The sequence below is a fragment of the Amblyomma mixtum genome, chromosome 3 (genome assembly GCF_055824585.1).
Source record: "Amblyomma mixtum isolate Tamu chromosome 3, ASM5582458v1, whole genome shotgun sequence".
Taxonomy (NCBI): Eukaryota; Metazoa; Arthropoda; class Arachnida; order Ixodida; family Ixodidae; genus Amblyomma; species Amblyomma mixtum.
In genome coordinates, this window is record NC_143014.1 from 222939493 (window position 1) to 222954366 (window position 14874).

Consider the following 14874-nt stretch of genomic DNA (forward strand, 5'->3'; position numbering starts at 1 on the left):
CTTCATGCCATCCTTCACTCTTCTTTTCTGCAGGAAGCATACAGGGAGCCATTGGTGAGCCTATTTTTACTGCTGGTGCACATCACTGTGACGCACTGACCCTTCCCTGGCAGCCTGCTTCTGGCCATGGTTGTACTGACCTCGGCACAAGCAGCTCAAGCTCACTGTTCTGTCCTTCCACCAGTACTGCACATATCTCATCCAGGTAAATAATCTGGCTGCCTACCATCTTGTATCTTGCAGTATCTCACAGGTAGCTTTGCTGCCATACAAAAGTGTTTCTCATTCAGTGGGCAGTTATCTCGCTTCTTCGTTAGTCTCTTAAAGAGGTACAGGCTCAAAATTTCGAACGCAACAAACAGTATGATTTATTTCATGGGTCAAAGAAAGTGCCATCTAACTAGTGTCTGACACGGCATTGAGTGGAACTTAATTTAATATTATTTTTAATGTTGTTCGATAAGCCTTTTGGCATTTCTACCCACATCGAGTGATGTCAGGGTGCACTTGATCCAATTATATTGACGTCACTAAGCCCAGTGGTTGTCCACAGGAACACCCAGTGCTTGCCAGCTATGCCTACACCATCAGGCTGGCCGGTCGACTGTGACATCATGGTGAACTGCAGCGCTGGCGCTGACCGAGACCAAAGAATGGTACGAAATGGTTTGTAATTAATTACTTCACGCTGCACACTGGTGTCTTGGGCTCATTTTCATGATTGCTTGGCCCGTAGGCCTCTTTTGAGCCAAAAAAAACTGACACCGAAAAACTTCGTGTCTCTACCCATATGTCATGCGCTACACGACATATATATTTTGCATTTGCAGTGAAGGGAGACTTGTGTCTTTTAGAAAGTGTTCCATAATTCTCTTTGCAGTTAGCATCTCAATGTGGTGGGAAAAGTTGTGTACCCATGACCTTAGTACCTACTTTATGAAGTTGTCATACAGGGCGCTACGCCACTAATCTCCACTTCCTGGCCATTTTGTGCTGGGTGTCGAGCTCTTCCATCTGCTCACTTTTGCCTCTCCTTCTTTCCATTAAACACTGCCCATGCACTAACACCGAGCATTGTGCTGACAAATGCACATGTTCCATTAGCAGTATGCCCAAGTTTCTATCTTGCAGGAACTGTAGCAATTATAATTGTTTCTCATTCAATTACGAGAAAAAAACCACCACTTGTTCACTTCTTAGTCAAGTGCCTTAGGTGTACAGCAGACATGCTCAGCAAGGAAGAATGTCACCACACTGGGATCCATGGTGAACGATCAGCTGAATTTTACATTGCACATACTTTGACAGAGAAGCGTGAAAACTATAGGTGTGCATTCGGAATATGCAATTTTTGTTTGAAAAGAGATTGCGAATAATAAAGATCACAATAAAAATAATTTCAAGTATCAGTACAGATGGTTCAAACTAAAGACAAATGCTTTTCTACCAAACACAGCTATGAACAGTAACAGAGATACTGCAAACAAATTTTGTTTTTGAAAAACTCAACAAAATTTGCTATGAGTGTAAGGCTTACGAGGCCTTACAGGGAGGTGAGGATGGGGGAAAGTCACATATAGTAATAAGTAATAAACATTATTTTATAGACTAATACTTTGTTTACATTTCTTTGGATAACAATTACATTCAGTGAAAAGAAAGTCTAATATCACTTTTTGACTTAATGCTCACCTGATGAAGGAGCTTACTGAATGCTGTCCTGAAGCATTTTAAGGGGACCATGCAGGTATCTTACTTGAGGCGTGAGGTCAGCAGTCGATTATCTTTGGAGGGGTACAGAACAAGGCATTTCTGGTAAAACAGAACAAGACAGCTTGCGAAATGGACTCATGGGGCAAAGCCATCCCTTCCTTGCTCCTTCGCGATGCCTGAGGGCAAAGCTCACTATAATTACAATCGCACTGCAAGCATAACTAGTACTATGAAGTCCAGCCTTTCTCTTCCATCGCTGTCACTTCGTCGAAGAGCGTCTCGTATCGCATTATTTCACAAGTTGTACCATCATCCTGTACTGCGCGATCTCCTTATCCCACAGCCATTTTATGTATCCCATCGTACTGACCATAATCATAAAGTCAGTTTAGTTTCTTCTAACACCAGATATTTTTCCCAGTCATTTTTGCAGCTTACCTCACGTGACTGGAACCACCTTCCCATAGATATTGCCGACATCAATAATTATGAGATGTTCCGCGAAGCTATAGCTAGCATTGTATACTCAGGTGTTGTTTAAATTTGTCTCTTTGCTGTATTTTCTAATCTTATTCTTGTGTTTTGCCACTCCCCCTTTGTAATGCCTCTGGCCCTGAGGGGTACGATAAATAAATAAGTAAATTGGTTGTGGACTGCCACCCCAAATACAGCACTCCTGACAAAACGTAGCCCGCTTAGCCCTTGCGTTTCAGTCTTGTAGGACTTGGACCGCAAGACACATGATGTGTCCTAATGCTGTTGCGAACCGAAGACATGAAAATGGAATCGTGCCTTTAGATGCCCCAGTGTGCTGTTCGTGCTGTACATGTATGCAGTGTGGTTGCACAGGCTGGCTGTAAGCCCGATGTTTCTATCTTATGCTTTGTTCTTGCCCTTTGTGGCCAGAGATACGCAGTTCTTAGAATCAAACTGGTGAAAATTGAGAATAAGCTAAGCGATCTAATGTCGCAGTGCACGTGGGCCGCAACTTTGCCCCTTCCTCTATCCCTCACAAGCCAGGTCACTTCAGTGCTCGCTGCCAGTAAGGTTCATGGCCAGTTGTCGACTGCTCTGGTGGCTATCGATGGCCCTCAGCGCATTGATATTATCCAACGCCTAGCATTGCAGCATGCTGACGGTCGATTCTGTGAGGAAAGAGCAGGTTAACTCATTCGACCACTTCAAGATACTGCTATTTGGAAATGCCACAGTGTTTTGCCACAAGATTAGATGAGCAGAAATTCGTAATTTCTGAATGATTAGGAGGTTCAAAATAGTGAAAGTACAGTGCAGATCTAATTGAATAATAATAACTATTCGCACACTATTTGAAGTTTCGAATATATGCATACCCTTAATGAAAATCTCAACTGCAAGTTCATGCTGGCTACACCTTTGTAGGTATGTTTTTCTGCTATCATATTCATGACTGCCAAGAGCAGTATTTTATTTTTTTGAGAATAACCACTGTTGTATAACTACATGAAGAAATACATGTTTGCATTTGGTAACAAACACTTGCTCTGTTCAACTTTAGAACTTCAGGATTTTAATGAACAACTTTTTGTTGTGGTATTACAAACTGCTTGTTATCACAAAAGAGCTTTCTAACTTCTTTGATCCCTATGCTGCAGAGTAACCGGCTATGGAATTATCACTCTGGGCAACCTTTGTGCATTTCTCTGTAAACAGACCTGTGTCTCTCTCTCCATAGTTCGTGTTACGTGCTTGTTCCAAATGTATGATTTTGTGTCTCAGCAGCAGCAGTTTCAGGGACCATATTTTGATGGAGATGAAATACAAAAACTCCTGTGTGCTGTGCAGTGTCAGCGCATGGTAAAGAACCCGAGGTGGTCTAAATTAATCTGGAGGCATTCACTGTGGCGTCTGTCACAGCCCATGTGTCGCTTCGGGATGTTAAACCCCGAAGTTTGCATTTTTTGTTTTCTTCGAAGTGGCAGTGGGCCCAATAAGGCAGCTGAAAAGTTCATTGTCGTACAGACTAGCCTCTTGAAATTGTTCTCAGATTCGTCATAGGTTTCTTCCATATGCCCATGTTTTTGCCACATGGGACCTGGTGCGAGCATTTTTGGGCACAGTGCCCTTTGCCATGCCCTCTGCCCTCCGAATGGCTGGACTGTGACTCTCTCTGCCTTCCTCAGAGGCACACTGGTTGTACTGTCAGAACTTGACGCACCGTTTCTGCATTTGCTTCAGTCGCTGATGGTGCGCATATTTTTGGATGAAGCAGTGTGTGTGTTGTTGGCGGTTCGGAGTTGTGCTGGGCTAGTGCCTACTGGGGTAATCCAAGAAAGCTATAGATGGGTCCCTACTGCTTTTCAGTGCCTTCTGCAGTAACATTCTGACTGTTTTTACTTTTGACCATGCCACTTCATTAGACTTCGGGTATTCTGTGGTGGATGTTTTGTGTTGAAAATGCCATTCTTGGGCAAAACTGGCTAACTACTCTCCTGAAAACTGTGGTCCATGGTGGCCGATGGCAACATGTGCCATACCTAGGAAAGTAAGCCCTTGTTCTTTGTGACGCGTTAACCTCCCAAAATTCAATCCAGTAGTCAACTATCACTGGGAAACATCTTCCTTGAAAATTCATTTGGTCATTGCCTTGATAGTGTTTGGCGCGTCAGAAGGATTTCTGTCTGCTCCTTGTTGACGTGTACTTTTGGTATTTCACATGCAGCGATTTGTTCCTTCACCTCCTATCTCATTTTTGGCCAGAAAAATCATTCTCATTCCATTCTCGGGCAACTTTCTGTCAGAAGGTGTGAAGAGTGCGCTCTTCTGATTTAAATTTAGTGTTTGCAGTGGTGTGATTGCTTCGCCAGTTGTGCCAAACTACACCAAAAGGCAAAGCCTGCTGCATGCTGCTGCATTACGACAAATTACGAGTAATCTGCACCAGGCCTGCGCCAAAACTCCGGATTTCCTTACAAGTAAATTTTTTGGCGACGCGTGTTATCCTAGATTAGATTGATTAATTTGGCGAATTGGCCGTGTTGGTGCATAATTACAGGCACAGCAGTGCACAAAAGACTGGGACAGAGTAGTCAGACAAGGACGAGCGCTGAACTTCCAACAATTCTTTATTGCAAACATTTCCACACTTATATGCATGCTGATCAAGCCGTGGTCATCGTATACGTGTGCACAAATAGGCGAGTTCTTTTTCGGAGAGGGCAGTAGAGGTGGAGCTTATGCAGGCCTCCCCCAGACTACATATTAGTCCTGATTCTATGATCTCACGTGTGATGCAATCTTTGCTTCTCTTGGTAACAGCAGTGAGCTCAAGCCCAGGTGAGCAATCATTGCAAGTCAGACAATGACTTGCCAGAAGACCTTCAAAATCTTTTCCCTCACGCATAGTTTTTTACTTTGATGGCGTGCTCTCTTAACCTGTCGTTTAAGCATCTCCCAGTCTGACCAATATAACATAAGCTCGTTTAACGAGCTTGGGGTCCAAGCTCGTTAAACAAGCTATTGCCACTTGCTTCAAGAACGCTCTCAGCAAAACTTGCCCACGTCTTGTCTCAGAAGCGTTCAACCATCAAGCCACTGCGGAGTTCCGGATACCCTCATTATTTGCTTTTTTCAGTCACTGAGGGCCTCCTCAAAAAGATGTGCACTGAGGTGCCTACGTGCGACGCCTACGCACAGCATAGGCAGAAGATAGCTGCTATACCTTATATTCACACTCTGTCACACAACATGAAAAAGGTGGCCCAGCGCTACGACCTAACAAGCTGTCAAAGCTCTGCAGAGTGATTGATCCGGAGGCAACCCAGCAACGTGACTGTAGGATGAAGCTTAGGCGGCCTTTCGTTGAATGCGCAGAAGGTGTAGTTTATCAAATTTCCTTGTGTTCTGGAAAAATGTGTGTTGGTCAGACTGGGATATGCTTGATCGACAGGTTCAGAGAGCACGCCATCAACGTAAAAAATGCGCGTGAGGGAAAAGATTTTGAAGGTCTTCTGGCAAATCATTGTCTGACTTGCAATGATTGTTCACCTGGGCTTGAGCGCACTGCTTTTACCAAGAGAAGCAAAAATCGCATCGCACATGACATCATAGAATCAGAACTGATATGTAGTCTGGCGGAGGCCTGCATAAGCCCCGCCTCTACTGCCCTCTCTGAAAAGAACTCTTCTATTGCACGCAACTGCACGCTACTGGCAAGTTCTCAGTGGGCGTCGATTTTGGGGTTCGTTTCATTGCCCTATCAAAAAGAGGCGGATAGTCCTGGATAATCTTTTTCTCTCGCATTAAACTGTCTCCCTGCTGCGTGGTAGCCGTTCTCCAGCGTACCTATATTCAACGGCAAGCAACTTCAGTCTTGCATCATATCTTCTTCGCCCCACAGGCAGTGTCATGTTGAGTAAGAATAATGCACAACGCGCGCGAAGCCATACTGAACGCTGAAATAGAAACTTTCAAGAGTACAACTGCACTGGATGTGGTGGCGGCGCTGCATTCAGTCCGGTTTGTGGTGGGATTATGGGATTCTAGCCGTTGATAACATTTTAAAAATACAGATTTATAGTATGATACAACTTAAAAAAACAACAGTTGCTAACACTGAGCCACAGACCGCGGTGTCCTGTGTTACTTTCCTGGGTGATCGTACCAGTAAACAAAGTCAGCTTTTTAATGTTTGACTATCTTAAACAGGCCAGGTATCAAAACTCTAGAGCTTATCATTTTTCTCTTGTGATAAGCTTCATGTTTAGGTATACAAGAAAAGTTTCAATAATGGACTACTTTTTCGTCGTGGAGGAATTCTGTGTGGCGGTTGTAAGTGTGGGCGGAGCTTCACTGCAGACTTAAGATGTGTCTGACTATAGCATAGTGCGATCTGTGTTCCACTACCGTGAATTGGATCCACGATAAGCTATCTGCGCATTGCACAGATGCTCCTGAGGAGCGCACACGTGCCACTGCACAGGCATAGTTGGGTCCCCGCGGAAATGGATCAGAGTGCTGGCGGATTGCACTACACTAAAACTGTAATAACTCAGTTCTTTTTTTCTTTCACTCACCGATTTTCTTTTCAAACATAGTTACTAGAAATGGCTAAATATGGCGCATGGTGGCGAGTCATATTTCACCGTATATTAGTAGCACCGGCGAAAAATCTAAAAAAAAAAAAGTGCAACTTATACACCAGAAAATACAGTACTACCTATCTGTGCCAAAAGGCGCTTTTGGCTGCTCCAAAGTGACTTCGGCCAATCTTTGACATCAGGTTCAAGGCCGTCTCTTATCGTCCAGCCAACCTCTTCGTGTGACACTTATCAATGTGCATGTTTGTTCCTTTCCAGTGGCATTTCTTGTCTTGTGCATTAGTGTACAACTTCATTTGCTTTTGTGTATCCGCAGGCTCCCTTCAGTGTCTGGAAGGACAGCTCTGCACTGTGTTCACAATGACCAATTCCCAGTGTGGGCAGTGTCTAACCTCAGTGTGATATTGATGCAGTTGTAATAGCATGACTTGCAATCTTTTTGGCACTTTTCTCAGCAATTTCTCGATAATGGACTGCAGTTGTCTGTAATTTGTGATCACTCTAGTGTGCGAGCAATGTGCATACTGGTGGAACTTTTTACAACACAGCTGGCTGGTGCACATTCGTGGCTTTAGCAGCGTCCTGCGTCGTCTCCTGTAAGAAGGTGAAGTGGAAAGGGTTGGTGGGAGGGTAATGCAAAGGAGCATATAAGAGAAAGGGAGAGTGATCAAGCTCTTACCCCGGTTTGATTTTGATTGTGTGGCTCATCCACAGATTATAACTAGACTCTCAGATTCATCCTGCTTATATATGGCTCCCGAAACACCCATGTAAAATTGGCCAGATGATAGTCGATCTGTTGTGAGCACCTGGGCATGGATTGTAGGCAGTGAGCCGGAGGCACTGCCAATGGCTGTTGTAGCCCAGGTTGCCCCCCCCCTGCCCCCCTCCCCCAGCACTCTCGTGTCTAGAAACAGTTTGATCTCTTCTTCCAAAACAGAGAATTAGTAAAGGACCTCGAACACATAAGTACCCAGTCCAGTACTCACAAAGTTGTCATTGTACACTAAAGGAATAAGTTTCCCCGTTTCTCCCCCACGGCTCCTCCAGCTCTCTCCCAGTCCCTCCACTCTAGCTCCGCCCACTCCTCACACTTCTAACTAAACCCCGCTGTATAAAATTCCTTCCTTCCCCTGCGCCAGCTAGCACTCAACATTCACATTACGACTCGTGCTTGTAGTGCCCATTCCTAGCTTGGGGTAGCAGCACAGGAGAGAGGGAAATTGGTCAGATTGTAGGCCAGGTAACAGTTGCACAACAAACAAGCGTAATTGACATAGGAGTTTTTTTTAGCGCAAAAAAACTAGCAACTTTCTTTCTTCAGTGTGAGCATACCTAAGGCCCCTAACATTTTGCGATGGAAAGTTTCAAAGCCGACAAATGCAGAATAAAGATCCCGCGAAATTCTGCAAATGCAGAATTGATAATCTGCAAAATTCCACGGGAAGAATAAGATGCATGAAAGAAACATGCAAGCGTATTTTTTGAGCATATGCCTTGCATGCTGCAGAGGTCCATCTTCTAAAATTGAAGGTGGCTGTTGTTACTCTGCATCATTGCAATGTTTTGCGTTATCATCACTCAAAGAATGGTGCTTGTTTGATACAAGATCTCCATAATGTCTGCAACAGAAAAGAGTGTTGGGGTCACTTCATTCCAGCCCAGAAGGAAGGAACGTCAAAATGTTCACCTTTGTTGCCTTGCTTAGAAAGAAACTGTGCAAGGTTTCTCTTATTGTATTTCAGTTCTCAAGCAGTTATCAGGCACCCTTGCCACTCAGCAGTGAGGACTGGTGATCATTTACTAAATCCAGGCACTCTTGCAAACTCCAATAATTTTTATGGCAGAAAGCTGACCTGCAGTGGGTCCCCATTCGGCTACGGTTGGCCCAAACAATTTGGGATTCTGTTGTTATCGTAATGGTCCTTTTAAAATTTTCCTGAGGTCTCAAACTCCGCCTCATGTTGTATTTGTGCAGTTAATAAGGTAATTAGTCATTTTTCCATTGTTCTGTTGTTCCTGTTAATGCCCTTGACAACAGTTGTAACCAAAAGTGAGAATTTGGCTGCCAGTACAAAATTCCGCAAAACGTGCTTTAAGTCCACGATTTTTCGTGGAATCACGGGAAACTAGGGAGCCTTAAGCATACTTCATTTACGTCAAGGTGAGTGCTTGGCAGGCAAAAGAGATGGGTAATACCTCTTCTAGCAGTGCAGGTCGAAGCCCCCTTTTTCTAGCATCACACTGTATGGCAAGTCCTTTGTTTAAAAGGCAAGCACTGGGGAGACAGGGTCCAAATGGTTTCACAGCTTTCAAACATTTGTGCTTGCTCAGCTAACCATGCCCACTTCGCATCTGCGCCATGAGTCGCTTTTTTAGCTCCAGTGCACCACATTTGTCCGATGGGAATATGGAAGTGCAGTTTGCCATGCCGGATAGTTGGAGGACTCTTTGCACATATTGACATACATTAGTGGCATTTTACTGATGGCTTTGAGTTTTTCAAAGTCAAAGCTAATAATTTAAGAAGGTCATCTTTTTTGGAGTTCAGGTCTAGCTTCTGCCTTTTGATTCAGATTCCTCATTCTCTGCATCCCATGGTCAGCTTCTCCGTTCTCCTGTTGTGACACTCTTGTGCCATTTTTTTGGTCCATCCTGTGCTTAACGCAAGTTTGGCATGTTTGACACACGTGACACCTTCAAGGCCATCTTATGCTGTCCGGAGTCACTTCTGAGACATTGTGATGCTCATGGCCAAACCATTCTCAAACATCTGTATCATGAAAATGGTGCCTGGAATGTAAACACACTTAACTGTAGATCTAGACCGCAATGCTGGAATCTGTTCTGCGGGTCTAGTTTGGAGAATACTTTTGCTTGTGAAAGCTTGGGCATGATGTCTTCTAGTACTGGCAGTGGGTGTTACTCTCTCAGCGGTTGGTTGAGATTCTGTTGCTCCATGGGAATTTTAAGCTCATCAGGCTTTTCCTCTATAACCACCATGCATCCCCCATTTAGCTCTTGATCCACTTTGCCAGTGGTATCTCCTTCATCTAGTTCTTGTAGCACTTGCTGCAGCTAGGCCTTTTAGTTCACTGGTATACTTGACATGCTGCTAACATTCAGACGTAACAATTGGGTCTATGCCAAGCTATAGTGTGCCTGGATTGTGTTCTCAGTCTTTCGCAAGAACCTTTGGGAATTTGTCAGCAATGGTGATCTTCAAAGGCGAAGTTAAGCTCTGCTGGACCGCCGCTGGTAGCTGGTAGACTTGTAGCTGGTCCAATGTTTTAGGAGAATCTCCCCCAAGGGGGAGTAGATTTGTAATAAGGGAGTAATTATTACTCATTGACATCCACCCGAGCACAGCCATACGGCTACAAAGAAAAGCTATACAGCTTTCTCAGAAACTTCCTAGTTAAAGAACAAAAGTTAGAAGAGGTTAGAAGAAAAGTTAAAGAAGTTAGAAAGAGGTAATGCGAGAGGGAGGACAAATATAAGGAGACGGTGCATGCCGTCTCGAAGCATGTGTAGGGCGCGGAGGGAAAGAGAGAACTGAAGAACGGATTAAGAGGAGATACACGAGGGACGTAGCAGCAGAGTGTCAGTGATCACGGAATAATTCATGCTCTTGCATTCCCATTGGATCAACAATTGATCGCCACATAATTTTTTCCAGTGACAAGGGTTTTTTTATGTGAAGCCTGTACTTGGCTTTTGGAGCAATGGCAGTTCCATTGTACATCATTAATTAGGGGGCCTCATCATGGTTGCTGCCTCCCACATACTTTTCGGGAACAATGTTCACCGAAGGTCTACTGTTAGCCTGGGATCTAGCAGACTCATTGCGGTCCCTTGTGTCCACCGTGACAAAGATTCTGTCATTCTTTTTCTTGTGCAGATCAAGAACCTTCTTGCAAGTTAGGCTTCACAAACAGCTGTGATGCTGTGCTAAGTTTTGCATTTCTTTTCTAGGTACCTTCTTTCTTCTGCATTTGCTGCATTCTCTTACCCAGACTGGCCTTGAATTCTACTGCTGGAAGATCATGAGATACATTTAGATGAACAATATGAGAACATTTGGTGTGTTTCTTCATGGACTCAGTGTAAAAAAGATCCACTTAAGACGAACTCTTTCATGTGTCTTCGCATGTCTTTGGTGCAGCGGCCATGATCTACGGCGACTCCATGCAACGGTACTCGGGGAGCGTCCACGGGGCTATCTAGAGGCGAGCAAGAGAAAAAAAAATGGTAAGAATGCTTCCTGGCCAGAAAAACATACCTGCAAGAGAGCTTTTCCCCGCGCCTTTGCACGAAGGTGCAGGGAAGCTGCCTTGCGGTTACGGGTTGGCAAGGCGGGTCTCTTTCACGCCAACCTGCACGGAGCACATTGAACTGACATGGCTGGACCTTGGCGTCACGCACTGCTTGTTTCCTCCGGTGGGAGGAAGGTGCTTAGGCGAAGAGGACACCTGCTAGTTGACTTGGCGCTTACGCAATTAGACGGAAGCCAAATTTTAAACTGATGCGGCATTGCAGCACGGCACAAAGATCTGAGATGGCCACATATCAGCACCGAGCCTGCATTGCCTGAGGCGAATGGGCAGATGCGAGGTGCACCTGATCGTATAGTTGATAACAGCCGCTCTGCAAAAGTAGTGGGATGAGAGAGAGAATGATGGTCATATGCTTTCAGAGCCTGTACCACACAACTGGCTTGAATCCTTTGGGAAAGCAAAAAAAAAAAAAAATGGGGAAAAAGATCGCAAATAGTGGTTGAAAAAAAAGAGAAAAAGAGACAGTGAAAAAAGACCAATGCTGTTTTCGAGAAGGATGACGGGAGCTTTTTCATACCGTCGCTTTTCAGCTCTCTTCCATATGCAGGGTGTTTCAGTTAACTTGAGCCAGGGATTAAAATAAAAGTAATAGACCTCAGCTGGGTGAAACCGACATTGCTTCTCATCATGGGGCCTCTTTTTTTGCTTAATTAGTTCATTAGCTAAGATGAATTATCTCACGTAATTTACATTTTGAAAAATTAAATATAAATCTGTAGATGTTAATGGGAAAAGAAGTGGGGGCTGACACCCACCCATGAGAATATTTGTGGCTGCGCAGCCTCCTTACCCTGCTTTGGAATGCATGATGTTACCCCAGTAGGCTGTCACTGGTCTAATGTCTTAAATGCTTCGTTCGAAGCAATATTTTTTTTGTGATTTCACCTGTGATATCATTAACTCAAGTTTGTTCTCTATTCCACACTGCTCTATTCCGTCTCTTAATGTTACCCACATTGTTTTTTTTTTCCATAGCCTGCTGAGCTGTCCTCAATTCAATTTCAAGCCTTTTTGTTAGCCTTCAAGTTTCTGCCCCATAGGTGAGTACCGACAGGATCACAGTATCATATCGATGTCTTCAAATAATGGTAATCGAGGTCCAGTGTACATTTTTTTCTTTTAGATTAAATTTTTATATGTGATGGGCAGATGCCTCAACACCAAGGAATGCATTTTAGTTTTGTAGGAAACACTGAAGTTTTCTGGGGAAAAAATCTTATGCAGTCTAACTCTGATGTATTGAAACCAAGGGGGTTTGCAAAATAACTCGATATTCTGATAACTCGATATATAAAAAATGGCAATAGATAAGTTTATCTGTAACCTAGATGCAAGAATACATTGCACCCATGCTAGTGATGTGCCTCTTGTAGTGACGCGTCACCCACATGCTGGCTGGCAACGCACCACTCGCCAGCCATTGCTACGCATAAACTGCTGCACATTAAACCCACAGCGGACGGTGCTTTGGAACTAGCCACTGCCTACCATAAGATGTCTTATCCTGTTACCCGTACACCATAAATACAGCAGTCATGCATAAAATTGAGGTGCAGTTGGTTTCTGCAATGCCTTCAGCAGCGAATCTAGTGGAGCACGCCACGTGAGGGCCACAGTTAGGCTTTAGTAAGTTGGGCTGGCTTCACCACATGACTGAGTGGGCCAGTTATTTTTGGATTTCACTGCACACATCACATTTTGCATGCAAATTTTATGTTTCTGTTGCGTCGTTAACTTACGGGAAGAGTTATTAACACTGTCAAAGTAAAGGTGTGACACTCGGTTAAGTGAACCAACCATTTTTGAAGTTTATGGTGATTGAGTGACTAAATAGTGCAAGCCGGACTGATCCGGTGTTCTGGGCCATTGATTGCTCTCCGCCTTGGCTCCCCTCTTGAGAAGAAGCCATCAAGTTGACAACTTCGTGCGTAGTCTGTAAATTAACGGGCAAACAGAACTTCGAAAATTTATCTCCTACCTAGGACCAGACAATCGTAATGAGTTTTCTGGGGAATGGGCGTCCATGTCCTTTGAAAATTTAATTGTTAACTAGTACCTGACATCTGCAATGAGTTTTTGGCAAACAAGCTTCTGTGCCTGGGTCCCTAACCCTATTTTGAATTAAAATAGTTGAAAATATCACTGTAACACACATGTGTTGTCCACCACTGCTGCAGATGCTGCCCTCCACTGCCAAGGCTACATCAAACTTGCTAAAGCACCTGCAGGTAAGATTTTCTTTTCTAGTCATGCCCTACTATCCTTAGTTCAGAAGAAGCACACTTCTATACCCTTTTGCGATAGATTACAAAGCTGGACATTCCCAGTGCATGAATGGTAAATTGTTTTTGCAGAAGGCTGGGCAGAAGGTTCGTTGTTTGCGTGATGTGCCTGGCAATATATATATGCATTTGATTAACTGGTTTAGTAATCTCGGATATTGTGCACTGAGGTCAGCTTGTACCTTTACAACGCTGTTGTGATAAATGCAGAGCACTGTGCTGTGAACATTGTTTTTAGCTAGTTTTGAACCAGCACCTTTAGTAGCCTGCATATATTCAAACTCGACTGTTTTGCCTCTGTTTTCAGTGTGAGAAGTCTTTAATTATGAGTAGGAGAGCGCCAAAATTGTGCATTGTCACGGAATTTGCCATGTTGGTGTTGTTTGAACATCGCATATTCTAGCATGGAGAAGCTACAACTGTGGTGTGGCATGTTGAAAGTTGCCGCCGCAGTCTAAAAGATGACAACTAACCGCCAGCAGTGAAAGCATTCATCTCGTGATAATAAAATTTTACAAAAACAGTGCTGTACTTGCATATTAAAATTTTGTTTTGAAGTCAGTTTTTAAAAAGCCATAGTTGAGTCTATAAGTTATCAGTATGCCAAAGAATGCGCATGTGACACATTTCCTTCTTTCCTCTCCGTGTCGGCATAGCAGGGGCAGGGGAGAAATGAAAGCGAAAGTGCGGTATGGACAGGTGGATGACTGCAGTTGCACAGTGCACATTCTACGCCATTGCCAAACTTTTTTTTTGAAGTTCAAGTTGCACCAGGCAGCATGTCGCATGCATACTGTTGTGCGAAATGATACAGATCTTGTTACGAAGGCTACTGCAGGTTCTTCAGATCTCCCACCGATCGCAGGTGTTTACACATTGTGCCTCTTTTCTGACCTGGGAAGCCCATAACTATAGGCTGCAGACCGTTAAATATGAAATAGCTTCAACTTGGCGGACATAAGTTTTTTTTTTTCATGTGGTTTTATGTATCGGCCTTTATTCTCTAATACTTGTTTGGTAAATAATTAGAGAAGTATGTTGAAGACAGTTAGTACGAACGACTACTATGAGTGATTGTCTTTGCAACATTACACTCTTGTGAACATCGCGTGCTGTCAAGTTTAGTTCACTGCTGGCTTACGCTCGTAAACTTGCTTTCTTGCGCATCTTTGTTTTTTCTGTTTTGAAGCATTTTTTCACAGCCTGCTATTTTACTTTTTCCTTGGTTCTGAACGTCGAAAGTGGCTACAATGCACGTAGTGCTGTTCTGATGTTTCAACCGATTATCTTTGCACAGCACAGTTTGGTTTCCACATTTATCTGCTCAGCAGGTGCTGTACTGCAATTACTTTGTTAGCGAAGCATGACATAAATGTGAAATGAATGTGGATGTCCCAGTGATTGGCTAAAGCTGCACGGCGGTGAATCAAACTGTGTGCTGCACTTATCAAGACTGTCGGTCTT

General features: G+C 43.9%; 2 protein-coding genes across 19 annotated transcripts in view; one reads left to right on the plus strand and one right to left on the minus strand.

Annotated features, from left to right (window-relative positions):
• Nucleotides 1-14874, plus strand: part of LOC149353816 (uncharacterized) — a 44208-nt gene that overhangs the window by 14153 nt on the left and 15181 nt on the right. For 14 of the 18 annotated variants that reach the window (XR_016291056.1, XR_016291051.1, XR_016291053.1 and 11 more), the window contains 4 exons: nt 34-205; nt 554-656; nt 10957-11042; nt 12104-12171. Coding sequence is in view for 4 of the 18 variants with exons in the window: in XM_089582846.1 (XP_089438972.1) it covers nt 13306-13356 (51 nt within the window). In the remaining 14 variants the exon portion in view is untranslated. Of the gene's footprint in view, nt 1-33; nt 206-553; nt 657-10955; nt 11043-12103; nt 12172-13305; nt 13357-14874 lie in introns of those variants that run through there. The other 4 variants (XM_089582846.1, XM_089582847.1, XM_089582844.1 and 1 more) reach the window with 1 other exon arrangement.
• The window catches only part of LOC149353817 (sodium-coupled monocarboxylate transporter 1-like), an 81534-nt gene continuing 73113 nt past the window's right edge, over nt 6454-14874 (minus strand). Inside the window, exon 10 of the mRNA XM_089582841.1 lies at nt 6454-7385. The gene's annotated coding sequence lies outside the window, so the exon portion shown is untranslated. The remainder of the gene's footprint in view (nt 7386-14874) is intronic.